At 39.1% G+C, this 22,507-nt stretch overlaps 1 protein-coding gene across 1 annotated transcript in view; it reads left to right on the top strand.

Moving 5' to 3' along the window:
• LOC122662660 overlaps positions 1 to 22,507 on the top strand; it is a 73,136-nt gene that overhangs the window by 36,389 nt on the left and 14,240 nt on the right. The window contains exons 6-8 of the mRNA XM_043858362.1: positions 4,048 to 4,155; positions 4,356 to 4,584; positions 15,105 to 15,356. Coding sequence (XP_043714297.1) covers positions 4,048 to 4,155; positions 4,356 to 4,584; positions 15,105 to 15,356 — 589 coding nt within the window. The remainder of the gene's footprint in view (positions 1 to 4,047; positions 4,156 to 4,355; positions 4,585 to 15,104; positions 15,357 to 22,507) is intronic.

Here is a 22,507-nt window from a genome sequence, read left to right as displayed (position 1 = left end):
AGTTGCTCGATCTGTGTTTTCGGTCACTTTCTAGTTTGCATTGTGAGTCCTGCCAGTTTGGGAAACTTCACCGTGGGAGTTACCCACCTAGAGTCAATAAACGGTCTAAACAACCTTTTTCTTTAGTTCATTCAGATGTATGGGGTCTTTGTCTTGTCGTGTCCAAGTTGGGTTTTCGTTATTTTGTTACTTTTGTTGATGATTATTCCAGGGTCACCTGGCTTTATTTAATGAAAAGTCGTTCTGAATTATTTTCCATTTTTTGTGCCTTTGTGAATGAAGTAAATAATCAATTTCAGGCTCCTTTGCGTATTCTTCGTGGTGACAATGCTAAGGAGCATTTATCTGCCCCCTTTGCTGATTTTATGGTGCAACGTGGTATTATCCATCAGTCCTCTTATGCAGATACCCCACAACAAAATGGTGTCGCTGAGAGGAAGAATAGACATTAACTAGAAGTCATTCGATCTCTTTTATTTGAGATGAAAGTGGCTAAACCTTTTTGGGCAGATGTTGTTTTGACTGCATGCCATCTTCTGTTTTACGTGGTGGTATTCCCTTTTCTTTGTTTTTCCCTTCTATGCCTTTATTTGTTTTACCACCACGGGTGTTTGGTAGTGTTTGCTTTATTCGTGATCATCGTCCTAGTGTTTTCAAGTTGGATCCCAAAGCTCTTAAGTGTATGTTTGTTGGCTATTCCCGCACTCAGAAGGGTTATCATTGTTATTCTTTTGAGTTGCAAAAATACTTTGTTACTGCTGATGTTTCCTTTTTTGAATCCACCTCCTATGATAGTTCTTCTTTTACTGTGTCTGAGTTGGATGATAATCTTCCCGTTTCTGTTGTTCAATCTATTACTAATCATGTTCCACGCTGCCTCATCATCGGCATCTCCACATATTGTGTTTCAACGTCACCAATGGAAAGTATGGGCTCCCCCCGTTCCCGTGACTTCTGCTCCATCTGCTTCTTTGCCAGCAAATCCTGCAATAGGTACTACTTCTTCTTTGGAACCTTCTTCTGATCTTGATATTCCTATTGCTCATCGTAAGGGTGTTCAGACTTGTACCCAACACCCCATTTCTAACTTTGTTTCCTATGTTGGTTTGTCTTCCAGCTTTCATTCTTGTTTACGTACCGTTGAAAATCATCCTGTTCCTAAGCCTGTCGTAGAGGCATTGTCTAGTCCTGGTTGGAGGGCTGCTATGAATGAGGAATTGTTGGCATTGGAAGAAAACCAGACTTGGGATCTTGTTCCTTTACCTTCAGGTAAATCTGTCATTGGTTGTCGTTGGGTGTATGTGGTGAAAGTGAACCCCGATTGGTCCTTGGCTTGTATGAAGACCCGGCTTGTGGCTAAGGGCTATGCCCTAGTATATGGTGTAGATTACTTGGATACTCTTTCTCCTGTGGCGAAGCTTACTTCTGTCCGTATTTTGATTTCCCTTGCTGCCACTTCTCGTTGGCCATTGTACCAGTTAGATGTTAAGAATGCTTTCTTATATGTAGATCTTAATGAAGACATTTATATAGAGCAATCTCTTGGGTTTGTTGCTCAAGGGGAGTCTGGTCTGGTGTGCAAGCTGAAGAAATCATTATATGGTTTGAAACAGTCCCCTCGGGCTTGGTTCGGCAGGTTCACTGAGGTTGTGTTAGACTTTGGGCTGACACTATGTGCTAGTGATCATTCTGCCTTTTCCCTCGCTCTGGTGCAGGAAAAATATTTCTTGTGGTTTATGTAGATGATATCGTTATTATAAGAGATGATATTTCTGGTATTGAAAGTTTGAAGATATATTTACAGCAAAAGTTTCAGACCAAGGATCTGGGCAACTTGAAGTATTTCTTGGGTGTGGAAGTAGCTCAGTCGAAGAAAGGGATGTCGCTTTCATAGCGACAATATGTTCTTGATCTTCCTACAGAGACAGGGATGTTGGTTTCTAAACCTCTTGATACTCCTATGAATCCTAATTTGAAACTTACTGCTGATGATGGTGAAGTCTTGCCTAATCCTAAGAAGTATTGAAGGCCAGTTGGGAAACTAAATTATCTGACAGTGACTCGGCCTGATATTGCTTTTCTAGTGAGTATGGTGAGGCAGTTTTTATCTGCTCCTAGGACATCTCATTGGGAGGCTGTCGTGCATAACATGTGTTACCTCAAAAAGGCTCCTGGATATGGTCTTCTTTATAGTGATCATGGACTTAGGCGGATAGAGGGTTTTTCGGATTCTGAGTGGGCATGATCTCCAGTTGACAGAAGATCTACTATAGGTTATTGTCTGTTTGTTGGAGGGAACTTGGTGTCCTAGAAGAGCAAGAAGCAGATGAAGTATAGGGCCATGGCACATGTTACTTGTGAGCTGATGTGGGTGAAACAGTTATTGGCTGAGCTTGGGTTCATTGATGATTCTCCAATGCGACTGTGCTGTGACAATCAAGCTGTTGTCCATATTGCTTCAAATCCAGTGTTTCATGAAAGAACGAAACACATTGAGGTTGACTGTCATTTTGTTCGAGAGAAGCTTCAACAAGGGCTGATTTCTCCTTGTCATGTTCGTACAGGAGAGCAACTTGCAGATGTGTTTACTAAGTCTTTGGGGAGTACAAGAGTGGATTATAGTTGTAACAAGTTGGGCATGATTAACATCTATGCTCCAACTTAAGGGGGAGTGTTATCGAGAGTTTGGGAGGAAAGGGGCTATTCTACCCTAAGATCTATGAGTTATCCTTAGTTACTACTACTGAATCAGCTAGCTACTAATTACTTCCATCTGCTGTAACTGTCTATCCAACCGTTGGATTGCCACCTTCTTTTGGGGTGTAGTACTCTTTCTGTAGCCTTATACTTGACCTATATTTTGTCTAATCTAAGACCTTTTCCGTGAGAGCCGCTTGAGGTGGTATGGTCATGTACAACGGAGACCTATGGATGCACCGGTAAGGAAGAGTGACTAGATTCACTTTAACGGAGCTAACAGAGGTAGGGGCAGGCCTAAATTGACTATTGGAGAAGTGGTAAGAAAGGATATGCATGTGGTAGGACTTGATCCTAGTATGACCGCAGATAGAGTTGTTTGGAGGACAAAGACGCGTGTAGCCAACCCCTTGTAGGGGAATGTTCCTGGGATGCTGCTTTGACTTCTTCCTTTATTTATTATCTTTTGTACTTCCTTTTACTCCTCTTACGTCTTTTTACTTCCCATATTTCTAGTACTGGCATAGCCTCTATTGGATCCATGTAGTCGACCCCATTTAGTTGGGATAAGCTTTAGGTTGTTGTTGTTGTTGTTGTTGTATTGTTGTAATACAGTAGCTGACAGTGAACAATCCTACTTGTGGGTCTGGAAATTTGTTTACTGTTTAGTGAACATAACCCTATTAACAAAGAGCTGTAGTTTTTGTCAAAATCGTAGGAGAGTCTAGGCCCTTCTTTATTTGTCACTCCATATTGTTGAAGTAGGAAACCTCTATGTATGGTAGAAGGAATCCCTTACAACCTAAGTATCTTCAAAATAGGAATTAATTCTAGAACATTACAAAATAGAAACTAACTACTTAATCCCGTATAGGACTTAAATCCCTAATATTTGGGCTTATAGAATTGGCCCATTACAATAGTATACCCTAAAATATTAAGACCATTGTCCATATAACCCGTTGAACATTCAAAATTAAACATATTAGTCCATTCTTGGTAAAGTTTGATGGCTTGGTTTGCTGCTTGCCTTCTTGTTGTTTTGAACTGCATTGGGAAAGAGTAAATGACAGAGTGGATTCTTCTAGCAAAACAAAATTAGTTAGACAAGGCTTTAATTTGTTGAGTTGAGTTGATCAAAGATTCGCATGCTTCATGTAAATAGAATTTGTGCTTGAGAACCCTGTTAATTTAAGAGATGTTGCCTGTCGTTCAGTTATGTTGTCCAGGTGTTCATGGGAAATGATTCAAAGTTGTCTCCCTGTTTAACATTTTGTTCAGCGCAGAAGAAATTCTTCTGAAGAAAACTCCTTATACTTTCATAGCGATTAATTTTTTTTTTCCATACAGGTCATATCAAATCTTTCTGCAACAACTGGCCCATTATTTTATCTGGAGTCCTGGGGGCGTTTTTCAAAAGAGAGGGATCGTTTGCTTAAATTGATATCAGACAGCAGGGTGACAGTCTTCTACCAATTCGTCAAATTCAGACTTACGTTTTTAAAATTCTTTTTGCTCCTTAGACCGAATGAAAATTTTCTGTTCTTTAGCATGAAGCAATTAGCAAAGTGGGAAACATTACCTGTTTTTGACAAACAAAAAATATTTCAATTAATTTAAAATGTTAGAGTTTTCATCATGGTTATCTTCTCATGCAGAGGTCTGGGGTTTTATTCATAAGTGGTGATGTTCATTTTGGAGAGGTCACACGTCTTGACTGTGCTTTGGATTACCCACTCTATGACATAACTTCAAGTGGGCTTACTCAAGCTGTTGAAAAGGCCGTACCATCATCATTGCATTTCTTGGTGAGAGTTGTGGCTTGGTTGACCCCAACTACAATGAGAGTTATAAGCCCAAATTGCCGATACAAATCATGCACATATGGTATTTTATTCCTTATTGAATTTGTTTTTATTTTTTTACTTAGGGATTAAATAAATATTTTTTAGAAATAGAAGATGGTCATTATACTCAAGCTGCTCTACTTCATCCCTACTGTTTTGGGTCAGTTACATGAATCTTCTCCTGCAATTCCATGCTATTTAAGGGTCTGGCTTGGGAAATGGGCATTATAGAGGGAAGAAAAATGGAATTAAAAGTAAAAGAATACACTAACATAGTTAAATAAACATCTCCACTTCAATATACAACCTTCCCTATTAACACCCCTTGATATGGTTTATCAGGTTTCATATTAGAGTTTGATTGATATCAATAGAGCGGAAGATGAGGTTGGTGAATTGAAAAATAGGCAGGAGAAATCAAGTTTTAGAAATTACGTGATGGGTATGGGTGTATAGGCAAGTTGTGTTGAATAATGTAGTAGTGGCTTATTTGAGGTGGGTTATGGTCTGATGAATAGCGGGTAGTTGGTGTAGGATAAGTATTTGGACTATTGGTACCTTATCCAATTTTTTCCAGGCCCACAATTACATCAAACACTCCAGTTGTAATAAAGCTGGAAATCAAGTTTGTGTTTTTTTTGGGTGAATAGAATAATTCATTACCAAAGAGAAAAGAAAAAACAACAGCCCCAGAAAAAGGGGAGAGAAAAAATAATCAAAAACACAAAAGGCCAAAGCCTCAAACAGAGGAGGTAGAGGCTCGAAGAGAGATAGAAGAGATACCCCAGGAAGCAACAATAATCCTGTTCCTTGGGGTGTTGTTACAAATAGAGGGGGCAGCCAAAGAGAGCTTGGCTTTAATTTCAAAGGAAATAGAATCACAAATCTGGGCCAAAGTCCTGGAGTTGGAAGTCCATTTCCTGATATTACGCTTCATCCAAATATGATTGATAACCACACAAAAAGCCAACTTGCCAACCAAGTCGCAAAGAGTAGGACCATTAAAAGTCATATCAACCCAGATCCATTCTCTGTTGAAAGAGAGAATTCTCCTACTTCTAGGCCAGCATTTTGCTAGGATGCTTTTCCAGATGGAAGCAGAGAGAGGGCAAACAAAAAAGAGATGAATGTGGTTCTCCTCTTATGGATGCAGGTAAGTACCAGAGATTAGTTGGGAAACTGATCTATCTCTCCTTGACTCGGCCAGACATAACTTATGCAGTTGCAGTGGTGAGCCAATTCATGCATGCTCCGAAGAGTGGGCACTTGGATGTTGTTTATCGCATCATCAGATACTTGAAATCCTCCCCCGAAAAAGTACTTCTATTTGCCAGGCATATTCATTTGAGGAGAGAGGGCTACATTGATGTTGATTGGGCTGGTTCAGTTTCTGACAGACGATCCACATCCGGTTATTGTACCTTTGTGGGTGGTAATTTGGTTACATGGAGGAGTAAAAACAACCTGTTGTAGCTAGATCCATCACTGAGGCAGCATTTAGAGCCATGGCTCATGGGGTGTGTGAACTCATATGGTAGAGGCGGTTGATTCAAGAGTTGAGATTTGACACTGAGGGACCTATGCGGCTTTATTGTGATAACAAGGCCGCTATAAGTATTGCTCATAATCCTGTGCAACACGATCGAACGAAGCACATTGAGGTTGATAGACACTTCATTAAAGAAAGGTTGGATTCTTATTGCATTTGTACTCCCTTTGTGAAGACAGGTGATCAAGTAGCAGATATCTTTACCAAAGGTCTCATTCCTAACCAGTTCAGTACCCTCTTACGTTGTTATGCAAGCTGGGAATGCATGACATTTATTCTCCAGCATGAGGGGGAGTGTTAGAGTTTATGTTATAAAGGGTACTTTTGTAACTGGCTTGTTATAAGTTATGTTAAGTCGTATTTTCTGTCTTTTGTTTTTATTTCCCTTTACCTCCTTAGGGAGTCATATCTTTTGTAACTTCTTTAGCTACAATCTTAATATAAAGGGCCATCTCGTTCCACATCATTTCAGTCTCTCCATCGAAGTCCTACCTTCCCTATTTTACTAATTTATCAGTAAATGTCCTTAAAAGTTTTCTCCTTTTAAGTTCCACCATCTTATACTTGGTCAAATAATCTCACATTTCCTAGGATTCAGTTTTAAAACATATATCTATGACCATTAATCTATGTTGCGTTGTTAAGCTCTCCCCTGATATAACCTTACGATCTTTACATAATAACCTCCCGATCCCTCTAGTTAGAAAGAATTCTATTTGGCTATTATATTGCCCACTTTTGAAAGTTATTGGATGTTCTCCTCTCTTTTCAAAGCATATCTTTATTATTGATAAATTATAAGGTACAACAAATTCTATAGTTGAAGTCCCCTCTTTATTCCTATCTCCAAAACCATACCCTCCATCAATACTTTCATAACCGCTACTATCTCTTCCAACATGTCCATTTAGATCTCCCCTTGTAATAATCTTTCCTCCTCGATTAATTCCTTGAATTAATTTATCCATGTGTTCCCAAAATTGTTTCTTTATATTTTCATCCAGTCCTATTTAGGGTGCACTAATTATATTGTTTCTCTCTTTTCCTAACACAAGTTTGATGGATATTATTCCATCTCCAATTCTTTTAACATCTACAACATCATTTTTTAAATCTTTATCAACTACTATTCCCACTCCACTTCTATTATTTGTATCCCTAGTATATTGTATACCAAAGTTTATAGTCATCTAATTCCTTAGCTTTTTTTTTATCCTTCCATCTGGTCTCTTGTATATAGGCTATGCTAATTAATTTTTTTTCCGTACATTTATCAATTCTAAACTCTTTCCCGTTTAAATTCCTATGCTCCTAGATGCTAATTTAATCCTACACCTGGGGACTAGCTTCTTTACCCACACTCATCCATGGTGCGAGAACTCTTACCCACTTCATACTACAATTGGGTGCCGAAGCGGTGCCTCGCTTACAGGGGACACCCTAGCTAATCCTTGCTCACCATTCACTACCCCAGATCATAGTGCAATTGATTCCAGGTAATGCCCTAGCATAATGTCAAAAATATAAAGTTCTAAGATCCATGCTGGTAGTCGACATGACGCACCAACCCTCCTCTCTCCAAGCTTGGGACCGGCAACATAAAACACTGGAAAGTTGGATTTTCTTCATTCTTAATACACATTTCAATTGCTTTTATTGAGTGTTGTGTTTTCTGGTATTAAATTATGGGTAGAACAGATTATATAAGAGAAAGGATACGGTAGGATACAACGTACAATAGCAACCTAGGATCCAAAACCAAACTACCATTTTTTGTTTTTCTTTTCCAATCTATCTAATCTAATAGTTAAATATATGTAATCATGCTTAACCAGGTTTGCCCTGGAGTATCAGGACAAAATTCAACTGTTTGACCACCTAAATGTACACTTTTGTTTTTTGGCTGAAATGTGCAATATTTCGACCAAAATTTCATCATTTTGCGAAATATTTCGGTTTCAACCATGGTCGAAACCCTAGTTGAAATCGAATTTTTGAACCTTGCTTGTTCGCTCTCTCTCTCTCTCTCTCTCTCTCTCTCAGTTCTCTTCTCACTCTCATTTTTCTTCTCACTCACTGTTTCTGTGTCTCTCCCTTAGTCTCCCTCACTCTCTCCCTATGTCTCTGCCGCCCCTTCTTCAGCTGATGTTATCTCTTAAAGCAAAATCTTTTTGTATCTTAGGTCGTTGATATTTGGTATCACAGAAATCAAATGGAGAGGGTGCTCTTTCTTGTCTTTGAGGTCTTTGACGATCATCCATTCTTTGAGATCTTCTGCCTCTTTGGATCTTTGAGGTGGATAAGGTCTGTAGGAGTCATAATGCCTTGGGTAATATGACCTATGGGTTGTTGAGGTCTATAGTATCTTTCCATCATATTAGGAGCTTGAGGTCTACTAAATTACCTCTGTGGTCTTTGAGATATGTATTCCTTTTGAAGTTCCTTTGAGGGGTATATTGAAAAGTATAATTACCTTGGTTTCTATACCTTTGGTTGTCTTTTCCTCTATTTCTTGGAGGACCTTTTGACCTTGATTTGCTCTTTTGTCTTCTATATACACCACTTTTTCTTTACCTTTGGCTTGGTATGGGATTCTCTCAGTGTAGCCTAGTCCCTTTTTGTCTTGAGGTGCCTTTTGTGGTGTACCAAGAAGAGTATCCAAGGATTTTTGTCCTTTGGTGAAAGTGTACAAAGCAGACGTCAGTTTCTCATTTTCCTCTTCAAGTCTCGCAATGTGAGCTTGTAGTTTATCTACTTTATTATGTAGAGAGAACTTCTTTTTCAATATTGTTTTTGGTTATTTCTAGTTGTTGACTAGCTTCATATAATACTTCAAAACCTCTTTCAATATCATTCTCATCAATGTCATCGGTGTCTATATCATCACATATATCACTATATTTAGAGGTTGTAACATAACCAGAAGTTACCTCATCATTGTCTTCCTCCCTTTCTTTCATTGTTGCCATAAGTGCTAGATTGTTTTGCTCCTCATTGGATTCTTCTTCTTCTTCTTCTTCACTAGAATCCCAAGTGGTTTTAGCAGCATAGGCTTTCTTCTTTTCTTGTATTTTAGGACACTCGGTTTTGAAGTGACCTGACTTTCTACATTCAAAGCATACGACATCCTTTTTGTTAGTAGATAAAGTTGTCCTTGGATGAAAATTTTCCTTTTTGTTCTCTTGAGGAATTTTCTTTGACGAATGATCTTCCTCTTCTCTTGAGGAACTTTTGGAATTTTCAAGTTGTCAAAGACATCTCCTTGTCAGAGAATGTGATGTTGTCCTCCTCTTCACTTTCGTCATCGGATACATTTGTCATTTTGAATACAATGACCTTCTTTTTAGGTTCCTTTGTTTCAACTTACTTCTCATCTTCATGAGTTAGTAGAGAACCCAGTAATTCATCCATACGTACCTTTTCGAGATCCTTGGCTTCCTTGATTGCGGTTTCCTTTGGTCTCCATTATGGGAATAATGATCTGAGGATCTTCCATACATTCTCCTACTTGGTGTGTGTTTTCCCTAGGCCTTTCAACTTATGAATGATGTTAGTAAATCTTAAAAACATGCTAGCAATATATTCATTCTCTAACATCCTAAACAATTCATATTCATGAACAAGTTTTTTTTTGGTGAATAAAAAAATTCATTACTAAAGAGAGAAAGATATAGCAGGGAGCGAAAAGAAAGAAAAGAAGAACCAACACCTCAAACAAGGGAGGGTTGGAGAGAAATGGAGGACAAACCCCAGGAAACAACAATAAGCCTGTTCCTTGGGGTGTCGATACAAAATGAGAGAGGGGCCAAAGATAAACGAGCTTTGATTTCAAAAGAAATGAAGTCCCAAATCTGCTGATGAGTTCGAGATTTGGAGGTCCATTTCCTAAGGTTACGCTCCATCCAAATGTGGTTGATGGCGGCACAAAAAGCTAACTTTCCAACTGTGTCGCAAGTAGATGAACCAACAAAATTCATATCAATCCAAAGCCACTCTCTACTGAAGGGCAGAATTCTTCAACTTCTAGGCCAGCATTTTGCTAAGACTCCCTTCCAAATAGCCAAGGAGAAGGAGCACGCAAAGAAAAGGTGCTCAGTATCTTCCTCATTATTCTAGTAAAGGCAGCAAGAAGGAGAGGCAGCAATCTGGCGATGGCAGAGGAAGGATTAAGTTGGAAGACAATTGGAGAGAGCTCGCCAGGCTATGAAGCAGTGACGGGGAATGTGATGCTTGAACCAAAGAAGTAAGAACAAGTTTGTTAATCTTTGATTCTTTTACATGTGAGGTTCCCTTATAAGAAACTACAAGTGTATCACATATTTCTTTTGTTGTTCACACATAACTACCTTATTAACTTCAGGGTTACTTAAGGCATATTGCAAAAAGGTGATAGTTTTGTAGTAATGTTGAACTTTCTCCTTTTCCATGGGAGTTAGTTCAGATGTTTCTTTAGGCATGATTTCACCATCTACTATCTTAGTATAGGAATGAGGTCCATGGTCAATCACATGCCACACATTAAGATTATGAGCACATGTGAAGTTCTTGAATCTAATTTTTCATACTGGAAAATTATCTCCATTGAACAGAGATGGCCTAGATACATTCAGCCCCTCAAGTGCATTAGGGTGATGTGAACCCATGGATCTTTATGTCTTACAATTTGAGATCCCTCTCTGATACTAAGTGTTGGATAACCTAAAGGGGAGGTGATTAGGTTATCTTAGTGGAATATTATCCTTTTTAAAATTTTATTTACTTTTCTCAATTTAACAAGAATTATAAAACAATGTAAATCAAGGTAAAGGAGACGAGCATTTATAGTGGTTCGACTCTTCCAAGAGCCTGCATCCACTCCTCACAACCTTAAGAGAATTCCACTAACTTTTTCCTTTCAGTACAGTAGGTGGGGAAAACACCTTTTATAAATCTTTTTACCAGGATAAGAGGATCCTTCAATCTTTTAAGGATAAGAGAATCCCTTATACAAAACCTAAGTACAGTCTAGGCAAGTGCAAGAACAATCTTACTCATCTAGAGTCTACCCAACTCGAAAGTAAGAAAAACGACTCAATAGAAAAGAGAAAGAGTGTTACCTAGGCAAGGATTGTGCCAATTATTCCTTGCAATGTGAATGCAAATATGAGTGCAAGAATACTTGACCTTCTAGAGCTCCCCTTGAGAAGTAAGCTGCGACCAGTTGAAACCGGCAGTCTTACTCACCAGTTGAAACCGGCAGTCTTACTGTTTGTGGCAGTCGAAAATGACCTGTGAGCCGGTCGACCGGTGGATCGGCTGCTTGACTGTTTTGGTCATTTTGATAGTCTCTCAAATGGGAAATTGAGTGACACTCATCCCATCATATGTTAAGGTCTCTAAGGCCTATATAAACATCTCCTAAGGTCTCTAAGAGTGTATGCATGAATGATATGCAATTTCATTAATTTCATGCGATACATTATGCAAAGTGTTCTTGTGTGTTCTAGTGTACATTTGCAGCTTTGCAGTCTTGGGTCTTCACTTGAGTCTTCTTAGGTGATGTTCTTCAATCTTCAAACTTCTTTTCACTCTTGACTTGTTCTCTTTGAAGTTTTAACATCAATGCCATTGCCTTGACTTGATTCTTCTTATGACTTCTTGAGCTTTCACAAAGTGTTAGTATAATTATGTGTTTGTTATCATCAAAACTATTACTATAAAAGGGGATTAGATAAAATTGTATTTTCCAACATGTGTGGTTTTTGTGTGTGATCTCCAATCTGCATCCTCATGTCCATCTGTCTTCCTTCTATTTTTCTTACTCTTTTTAATTTTTAAATGGTTTTTGCTGTCATCTTTGGAGCATATTCTTTTTTGAATGGTGGGTATCAACCAACATGGTAGAGGCAACTCAGATGGATGAATTGCACTGCCATTGGAAGGTTAAAAATATCTTTAAAATAAAACTAGCTTAATTATCTGGGTCAAGCCTTTTTTGTATCGCTGTCTCTTCAACAGCCAAGACTCTCTCTGGGATGTTGGGAGTCTTGGGACATCAAATTGCTACATTGACTGTTTCGGGGACAGTTTGGGTTTTAAGAACACTGGTATGAGTATTTTATAAACTGTATGGTGCACTAGTGACTAGACAGGTAATGGTGTTCATGGCTGCTGTTAATAGAAGAATAATATGAAGTAGCCTTTTTTTCACAGGGATGTTTTACAAAGTTACCATTAACCATACATACATACATACTTCTCTTTCATTCATTTACTTCATCTCTTCATTACCTTTTTCATTTCATAATCATTCATTACTTTCTCTTGGCAGTTGGCATAACATGTGAAATTGTTCTCATACATATTTCATTGCATGACATATATCAGATTTCATATCACATTAATAGACCGTATACATATCATCATTTCATAAAAACATCTCATGTCATACTTCATTTTACATTCAAGTAATATCAAGTAAACACTTGATATTCATGAAATTGATTTATATAACAATATATAAATCAAGCATCATTCAATAAACACATCACATCATACAATTCATACCCATGCTTCCCTCACACAACATGCATACACTGTATTATAGTCATAGTTGTCATGGCGTCGCCATGGCGTCCTGGCGCTGGGGGAAACGGCATATCGAGGTCCGCCATGATATATGTATAAATATCGAGCGATATGGCTTCCATGGTGTCGCCATGGACGCCATACCACGATATATGGGTATGTCGACCAATATTTGAACATTTAATGTATAAAAGTCAGGTTTATATATATATATTTTTTAAAAACGATTTAATAACTTAGATGCTTTTTCGTTAATGTGTATTGGAGGTGTAACTTGAAAAGTTACACCTGCAATACACATTATCATAAAACTTAAAAATATTAAACATAATAACTTATACCCTAATGGGGGGAAATAGAAATCGCAAAAGGGAAAATTGAGAGGAGAGGGATCGTGACTCCGGCAACGGTAACTTCCTCGCTTCCTGCAACTCTCGAGTCTCGGCAGCCTTCGAAGTTCGAACTTCTCCGGCAACCTCCAGGACTCCCAACTCTCCAAGTAAGTAAATTTTTATTTTTTTTTTAATTTGGTTCTTCTTCCTCCTCCCAGGCAGACCTCTTCTTCTTCTTCTTCAGTTCTTCTCCTCCCAACCTCCGGTAGTGATTACAGCCAGTAGTATCGGTTTTTTTTTTTCTCTTGCCTTGCACAGCCACATTTACACACATAGAGACAGGGAGAGAGTCGAGAGACAGAGGGGGGGGGATTTATTTCAATTAGTAGTCCTCGACTCCTCTCGGTTTTTTTTTTTTTTTTTTTTTTTTTTTTCTTTTTTCTTCTTTGCTTGTACAGTCAGAGAGAGGGACATAGTTGAGAGACAGAGGGGGGAAGGATTTATTCCAGTCAGTGCTGTAACCATAGTCCTCTCGGTTTTTTTTTTCTTTTTCTTTTTTCTTCTTCTTGCCTTGCAACTAGCTTGCTTACAGTCGCAGACCTTGGGACTTCTTGCCTTGCAGTTGCAGGCTTCCACATAGACAGAGAATGTTTTTTATTTTCTTCTTCTTGCCCTGCACAGTGCACACATACACAGTGTCACACACACAGACAGGGAGAGAGTTGAGAGACAGAAGGGGGGAGGGATTTATTACAGCCGAACTATCTCTGTTTTTTTTTTTTCCTCTTCTTCTTGCCTTGCAGTTGCAGGGTTGCACAGTCACAGAGAAGGTGTTTGTTTTTTATTTTTTCTTCTTCTTACCTTACACACAGGCACACAACCACAGGCCCACACATACACAGTTACACTTACACACACAGAGACAGGGAGAGAGTCGAGAGACAAGGGGGGGAGGGATTTAATAGTTATTACAGCCAGTAGGCCATCACTATTCACTGATTTCACTCACAGTCTTAGTCACAGACTCACAGTGTCACACACACAACAGGTTGCTTTGCTCCAAATCACAAACACTGAAGAAAGACTATTGCTATCAAGCTTCAGTAAATAGATTAGCCACTTAGCCTATCATTTGATTTTTACTATTGCTTTCAATTATTTGATAGGCTAATCTATATTTTCATACTTTCATATACACTAATGGATATTACACTTTCATGAATTAAACCATAGTATATTAGTAGTACACTTTCATGTTGATTTTTTATCTTATAGGACATATATTATAGCATATTAAATGACATTAAAAATAGAGAAAATAAAAAATAAAACATGGTCGACATGCTCGCCATGGCAACGCCAGGGCGGGCGACATGTCGATATATCGACGTGACACCCCTCCACCGACTTGGATCGCTGTGACAACTATGATTATAGTACATAGTCATGGATCCCTCACCTTTGACTCAACTTCTCTGTTTCTTCTTAATTTCTTTTCAATTCACTGCTCCAGCAGCACTAAGACTTATTAAAATAATATAACATCATATAAATAATACCAAAGAACAATAAGGCATTCCCACCATAATACAAATATTAATAAAATATTCACAAAAGCATAAAATTTTTTAATTCCATCTAAATATCAATAAAATAATCATGACATGCATGCGGGGTATTACACTTGCTCCCTCAATTATCAATAGAACTTCGCACTACAAATATGGTGCTTCAAACAAACATGTGCATGCTCTACAAACAGAGAGGTGGTCCCTGCATTAGCTTTAACATCATTCTTGGATGAATTTATCCACAATCAACCCAGAACCAAATTCAAGCTCCAAGGCTGACTTCTTAAATTGAATGTAGGAAAAGAAATCCAGAAGAGGACTTGTAAAATAATTGTTTCTATTATTCTTGCATTTATCATTGGTATAGCTGATCCCTGTGTAACCAGAAGCACTCCCCCGTCAAAAAAAGCAGTTTGATCTGTCAATTCATGTACTGTTGGTTAAAAATCCATCATATTGTAATTAGTTTTGGTTTTCTCTCCAAAGAGGAAGTTTGAAGAACTTAATATATGATTAATGATCATGGTTAAATCTTCTTCAGGTCAGCCGAATTTTGGGGCTATTGAGATAGATTGGGTTGCTAATCCAGTGACTTTGAAGGTTGAAGTGAGGGATGTGAATGGAGACCCTGTTATAGGTGTTAATATATCAATGTCCGAGTTGCGAACATTGAATACAAATCATGTCACTGCCATGACAACAGGAGAGATTCAGCGGCATTGTTCTCTTGAAGTCAACCTACCATGGCTCATCAGATACCGTCTGGCTATTCTCTTCTTTGGTGCCTTAGCTTGTGAGCAATCCAACACCTATTTATTTTCTTGATTCCTTGTTATTGTTTTCCTTCTGCTATTTATCTATTTGCATGAGATGCTATCTTGCTAATTCTTGGCTCCAGGAATTTTCTCTAACCGTTGTCTTCTACATAGTCTAGAAACAATCTGCAACAGTGTACATGAATACTTGATGGGTTGCTCACATCACACACAGCGAACAGAAAATGTTTCCTTTATCTTTAATCAATTTTTCTTAATTGCCGATACTATCTATATTCGAATTTTTTTTTTTTTTTTTTTTTTTTATTCGTGTCTTTCTGTTTGTCTGGGTGTATTTAGTCAGCAGGCAAATGATAAAGGTCAAAAATCTGCACATGGCAACTTAGATGGATCCCCAATTTTGTAGACAGTAGGCCCATGTCATTGTTTACTTATGTGGTAAGCTTAATACCAAAAGCATTACTCCACATGGCACAACCAGCAGGTCAATTTTGGTCGAGATTTGGATGGCTAGGGTGATCCAATACATGGTGTGTAATATGATTGAATTTGGCTTGAAGTTTGACAAATCATGAATCTACATGGGCACCCTTCTATATACAATGGTTAGAATTTGCCCCATCAACCCTCTAATATTTGAAAGTTGAAAATATGACAGAATCCTCTAGTGGGTGGCCAATATGGTTGAGATAGGCAGGGTTGAATGAGTCGGGATCAGATCGGCCGAATCGTCCACAACCAATCCGAGTCGGCCAATCCAAGGACATTTTTCCATTTCTAGGTCATGTATGGCTGATTCTTGCTGATTCGGATCAGAATCGGCGGTGACCAATTCTGGTGCTGATTTTGATCTCTTGAACCATGGGGATATGCCATGAAGTTTGTTGTAGATGTTTCAAAGGGTGTTTTCTCTGTCCAACATTTCAATGAACCAGATCAGCCCTCCATGTGGCTCAAAAAATGTTGGACCACTAAGAGAAGTCTCTTTGAAAGGGGTCATGAAAAGAATGTTTTTCCATAAAGTATTCCACTTAATTAGATGGAAATTGGTACCTGTTTATGCTCCTTACATTACTCTAGGCACTTAATTCTATCTTTTGATCCACAAATTTCTCTGAGTTGTGTGATCAATGGTGTTGCTATGTTGCTGTCGTTTGTCCATGCTAGTTGTTTTTGAACTGTCGGACGGGAGTTGTGGTGTGTGCTTTGCTCCATTGTTGGAACATCTTTCCCATGGATGGTTCTTGGTGATTTTACTGTGACGCTTTTTTCCCATGAAAAGCGTGGTCCAGGTGTCTTTGGTGTGGGTTCGGCTAGTGACTTTGCGGCTATGATGGATGCATCTTCTCTTATTTCCATTCTGTCGCAGGTCTGCAAGTATAGTTGGTCAAATAATCGTCGAATTGGGAATGGTCGTGCGGTTTTGGATTGTAGTATGTGTTCTGAGTATTGGCTGGCCTTATTTCCAGATTGCTTCCAAAGTGTTTTATCTCATGTTTACTCAGATCACTACCCTGTGATTGTGTCATGTGATGGTGTGCCTATACCAGATAATGTTCCTTTCTGCATGCAAAGATTATGGACAAAGCGTGCAGATTTAATGGATATTGTTTGTTCCTCTTGGGTGTCTCCAGTTCCTGGAACCCCTATTTTTGTCGCTGCTTAAAAGCTGAAACATTTGAAAGGGCATCTTAGAAATTGGGGTAAGACGGTGCTTCCTCATGCTGATACAGAGGTGATAAGATCTAAGGCAGTTTTGAATGACATTCAGATTGCCATTGAGACTGATGGTATCTCTGATCTTTTATTTGCTTTGGAGGCAGAGGCCAAGAATGGTTTAGAGAAGGCTTTGGTATTGCAGGAGAAGCTCTGGTCTGAACGATCAAGAGTCTAATATATTCAGTGTGGAGATCGCAATACTAGATTTTTCCATCTCTCAACAAAAATTAGAAGGGGCAAAAATTTAATCAAAAGGCATTCATAACCATGATGGGGCTCTTATTTCGGATTACTCAAGTATTGGGAATTTTATTTGTGAGCATTTTGAGGCCTTTCATAAGAAGGATTATACTCTCTATTTGACTGACATCCTCTCTTGTATTCCAAATCTTATTAATCAAGAGGATAATGATTTATTGATGGCTTCCCCATGAGCTGAAGAAATCAAAGCTGCGGTTTTTTATTTGAATCCATCCAGTGATCCAGGTCCTGATGGCTTTCTTGGCGCTTTCTTCCAAAAATGTTGGGTGATCATTGGTGATGAAATTTTCTCTGCAATTTGGAATTTTATGGTCAAAGGAGTGGTGACTAAATGGGTGAATTGGCAGTATCGGCCTATTGGTCTTCGAAATTTCTTTTTCTAGGTCATTCCAACAAATTTTGCTTCTATATTGTCTCCTCTGCTCTCTAGACTGATTTCGGACAACCAGGGGGGTTTTCAGAAAGGGAAGATTATCACCTCAAATATTTGTATGGCTTCGGAGTTAGCCAACATGACGCATGCAAAGTCTATTGGAGGGAACCTGGCTCTGAAATTGGACATACAGAAGGCCTATGATACTCTTCATTGGAGCTTTTTGTTTGCGGTGCTTCGTAGATTTGGTTTTGCTCAGGTCTGGATTGATCGCATTCATCAGATGCTTCTCTCTTCCAGACTTTCAGTCCTAGTCAATGGAGGGCCAATTGGGATCTTTGGGGTGGAGAGGGGTCTTCGGCAGGATGATCCTCTCTCTCCTCTCCTCTTCATTATTGCGGAGGAGGTGCTCTGTAAGGGTATTCATTGTCTCAATTTGGAGGGAAAATTTAAAGCTCTTGCAGGCTCTCAAAATGTTGTTTCCCCTTCCCATTTATTATATGCAGATGACATCTTTATTTTTATGAATGCAGATCTGCATGGGGTGAAAGCTCTTAAAAAATTCTTGCCTGATTTTCTCAGGTCAAAAAATCAGTCTGGAAAAGAGCAAGGTCTTCTTGGGTTCTATCGCTATTGCTAGGAAAAGGAAAATCAAGGATGTGCTTGGTATCCCAGAGTGTAAATTCCCTACCAAATACCTTGGAGTGGAGATTTTTAAAGGGAGAGTGAAAAAAGACCTTATTTTACCTCTTGTAGATAAGTTTAAGGCTAAGCTCGCTGGTTGAAAAGGTAAATTATTATCCATGGCAGGCCGGGTGGAACTCGTCAAATCTATTATGTGCACCATCCCCCTCCACAATTTTGCTGTATATCTTTGGCCTTTGTCTTCTATTATGTGGATGGAGAGGTGGATTTGCAACTTTATATGGAGTGGTGACTCAGACTCGGTCAAAGCTATTACAGTCAAATGGAGCTCTGTCTGTAAACCTCGTTCGGAAGGTGGTTTGGGCATCCATCGTCTCAAGGAAGTTAACCTTGTGATGCTTGCGAAACTGTGTTGGTTTATTAAGAACGACGATTCTGTTTTTTAAATTCTTAAGAGGTCGTTATCTTAATAAAGAGGGCCTGCCTAGGACATCATACTTTTCTTCATTTGTTTGGCCAGGGTTGAAGTGGGTTTGGAGTTTAGTCGGTGCTAATGAACGATGGCTGGTTGGTGATGGCTCAAATATTCATTTCTGGAAAGATCACTGGCTTTCTGATGCTGCCATTGTGGACGAGATTCCAGAAATTTTGCGGTTGGTGCCAACTCTTTCGGCGACAGTTGCTGATTTTATTGACAATAATCATTGGTGTCTTCCTGTTGTGCAATCTCCTTCTGTCCAGGTTATTTGTGATCGGGTTCTTTGTTTCCCTCTTCCCTTTGTTGTTTCATAGGTAGGAGGGTGTGGAAACTATCCTAGTCTGGGGATTTCTCGGTTAAGTCAGCATGGGAGTTTCTTCGTTGTAAGAATCCTGCATTTCCCTTCACAAGTCATGTCTGGTATAGGGTTGTACCTCCGAGGGTTTTGACCTTCAACCATAGTATAAGATTTCGCGATATATCGGTATCTCGGGCCTACCGAGATATCCGAAATTTCGCCGAAATACTGCATTTTTTCTACCATATTTCGGCAGTCCATCTCGGTGGGTTTTTGGCCATATCACGGGCTGATACTTCATGGATACCCTTATTTAAGCTAAATAAACACATTTAAACCTTTATATTGCAAAAAAAAAGAACTCAAAGTGGTGTTTTGGGTTTGCACCCTTGATTGACAGTATACGGTCGCCGACCCTAATGTATAAATAGTTAAATAGACATTGATTAGGCAGTAAAAGACAAAAGAAATTTAAACAAACTAATGAAAACTCATAAGACATAAGTCATAAATCATAACTCATAAACTCCATAATAGTCAAAGACTCAATAGTCAATAACTCAATACATAAAGTCACAAGTTCACAAATCACAACTTACAACTTACAACTTACAAGAGTGCAAGACTCACAAGACTCGACAAGGCTTGGATGATGCTTGGAAGAGAGGAAGAAAATGAACTTTGAGCTTTCAGCAGGTCTCGGTCGATATATCGATTGAGACTTGCGAAATATGGCATTTAAAACAAGTGTCACGTGACACTTTAAGTCAAAAAAACAGTATTTCGACGATATTTCGTGGACTCACAAAATATCGTCGAAATCTCACGAAATATCGTCGAGTTTTGATACTTTTTCATTTCGAGCTACCATTTCGTCTCGGTAGGCCCAAAATATCCAAAATATTCCGATATATCGCGAAATCTTGTACCATGCCTTCAACTAGTGTCTCTTACATGGCTGCATTCCAGCTGATGAAAAGGTGATGCAGAAGGGTGTGGCTCTTCCTTCTTGCTGCTGCCTATGCTCTGCTGCGTTAGAATCTCTCTTCCATATTTTTTGGAATGTCACTACTATTTGATTTGGGGAGAATTCCTATCTCTCTTTGATTTTTGCGTTGGGTTAGTTGCCCTTCCGTCCAAGAGTTATTCTCATGGTGGAAACACAAGGCTGTTTCAATTCCAGTGAAACAGGTGTGGGTTGTGGCTATATTGTTCATTTTATACCAAGATTTGGTTGGAGCGCAACCATCGCCGTTTCGATGACATCACAAGAAGTCTGTTGTTGAATATTTTGGTGGTGTTCAAAAATCTGCAGGATCATACCTCATCATATCCTGTTCAGATTGGGTCTCTCTGTGATCTTATGCTATCAAAGAAGATGAGAATTCATGGAGCTGGTGCTGCGCCTCGTTCAATTACTAAAGTTTTAATGGAAAATGCATCTTCCTGGGTGGGTCAAAGTTAACATTGATGGAGTTTTATACCAAGATTTGGTTGGAGCGCAACCGTCGCCGTTTCGATAACATCACAAGAAGTCTGTTGTTGAATATTTTGGTGGTGTTCAAAAATCTGCAGGATCATACCTCATTATCTCCTGTTCAGATTGAGTCTCTCTGTGATCTTATGCTATCAAAGAAGATGAGAATTCATGGAGCTGGTGCTGCGCCCCGTTCAATTACTGAAGTTTTAATGGAAACGGCCTCTTCCTAGGTGGGTCAAAGTTAACATTGATGGATGTTCTCTGGGTAACCCAGGATACTCTGGTTCTGGTGGTGTTTTTAGAGACCATCTAGGTGATTTTATTTGCTGTTTTGTCCATTACGAAGGAGCAGAGACAAACTATGTGGCTGAGTTTGCAGCGTTTTTTGAAGCCATCAAGGCTGCCATGACCAGGAATTTAGCCTCCATATGGATAGAATGTGATTCAGCCTCTGTGGTGAATCGTATTAAAGATGGTTCTGTTCCTTGGTGTTCTGGCCAGCAGTGGCTTTCTGTTAAGAACTACATGGACAGAATAAATCTTGTGATATCTCACTGCTTTCGAGAAGGGAATTCTGTTGCAGATGGTCTCGCAAAGCATGCGGCAGCCTCTAGAACTTCTGAAGTTTGGGAGGATCCTCCAGCTTTCACTCTATCGGATATTAATTGGGACACCCAAGGTCGACCACGATACAGATTTTGTTAAGGTTCCTTGTCAAGCTCCCCCTCTGCTGATGACCATGCCGAAGGTGGATTGGGAAGTTTTATTTTGGAACTTTTCTTTGGTTTGCTTTTGGGCTTCCTTATTTATGCCTTTTCTGTCAAAATCCCTCTTTTCTGATGGCTATGCTGAAGGTGGATTGGGGGTTTGATTTTACTTCCCAGTTTTTTTGGGGTAATCCTTTGGGATTGGTTGTATTTCTTTCCTTCATTCTTTTTTTATTTATTCCTTTTGCTGATTCCTAGCAAAAAAAAAAAGCTAAGGATTTCGTACTTCATGAGAAAAAGGGGAAGGAAAGAATATGAATCTTACCGTACCTATTTTCCAATAAACCCATCTAGATAGGGTCAAGAAAGTAATGTTCCTTTGTTTGTCTGTCTTTTTTTAAATATATGTTACCTGTCTGTGGGTGGTCAGGGCAAGGAATTCCCAATTACGATTGGGTTACATCAGGGATCAACCTTAAGCCCTTGTCTATTTGCGCTTATCATGGATGACCTAACCTAGAACATTCAAGATGAGGTCTCGTTGTGTATGCTATTCGCCGATGATAACGTTTTGGTGGATGAGACAAAAGCATGGATCAACGCTAAGTTAGAGCTATGGAGATCAACCTTGGAAACAAGAGGCTCTAAGATTAGTAGAACGAAAACGGAGTATGATGATGTGTAATTTTAGTCTCACTATGATGGATACTAACATGGTGCGAATTGGGAAAAGAGAGATACCAAAAAATGACTATTTTAGATATTTGAGGTTAATCATAAATGAAGAAGGTGACATAGAGGATGATGTTTCACAAAGAATTAAAGTGGGATGGACGAAGTGGAGAGGTGCATCCAGAGTACTGTGTGACCGACGTATTCCTTTAAAGCTTAAAGGAAAGTTCTATAGGACTGTTGTACGACCGGCTATGATGTATGGGGCAAAATGTTGGGCAGTTAAGAAATGTCATATTGAGAAGCTATGTGTAGCAGAGATGAGGATGTTAAGATGGATGTACGGAAAAACTAGCAAGGATAAAGTAAGGAATAAGTGTATTAGTGCTGACTTGGGAATTGCCCCGATCAATGACAAACTCCGAGAGAGTCGTCTGAGGTGGTATGGTCATGTTCAACGGAGGTCCAGGGATGCCCCCGTAAGGAGGGGTGATGTGATCCTGATTGAGGAGCTAAAAGAGCTAGGGGCAGGCCT

This window comes from Telopea speciosissima, chromosome 5 (genome assembly GCF_018873765.1).
Source record: "Telopea speciosissima isolate NSW1024214 ecotype Mountain lineage chromosome 5, Tspe_v1, whole genome shotgun sequence".
NCBI classification, from domain to species: domain Eukaryota; kingdom Viridiplantae; phylum Streptophyta; class Magnoliopsida; order Proteales; family Proteaceae; genus Telopea; species Telopea speciosissima.
This window is presented reverse-complemented; position numbering and strand designations above follow the sequence as displayed.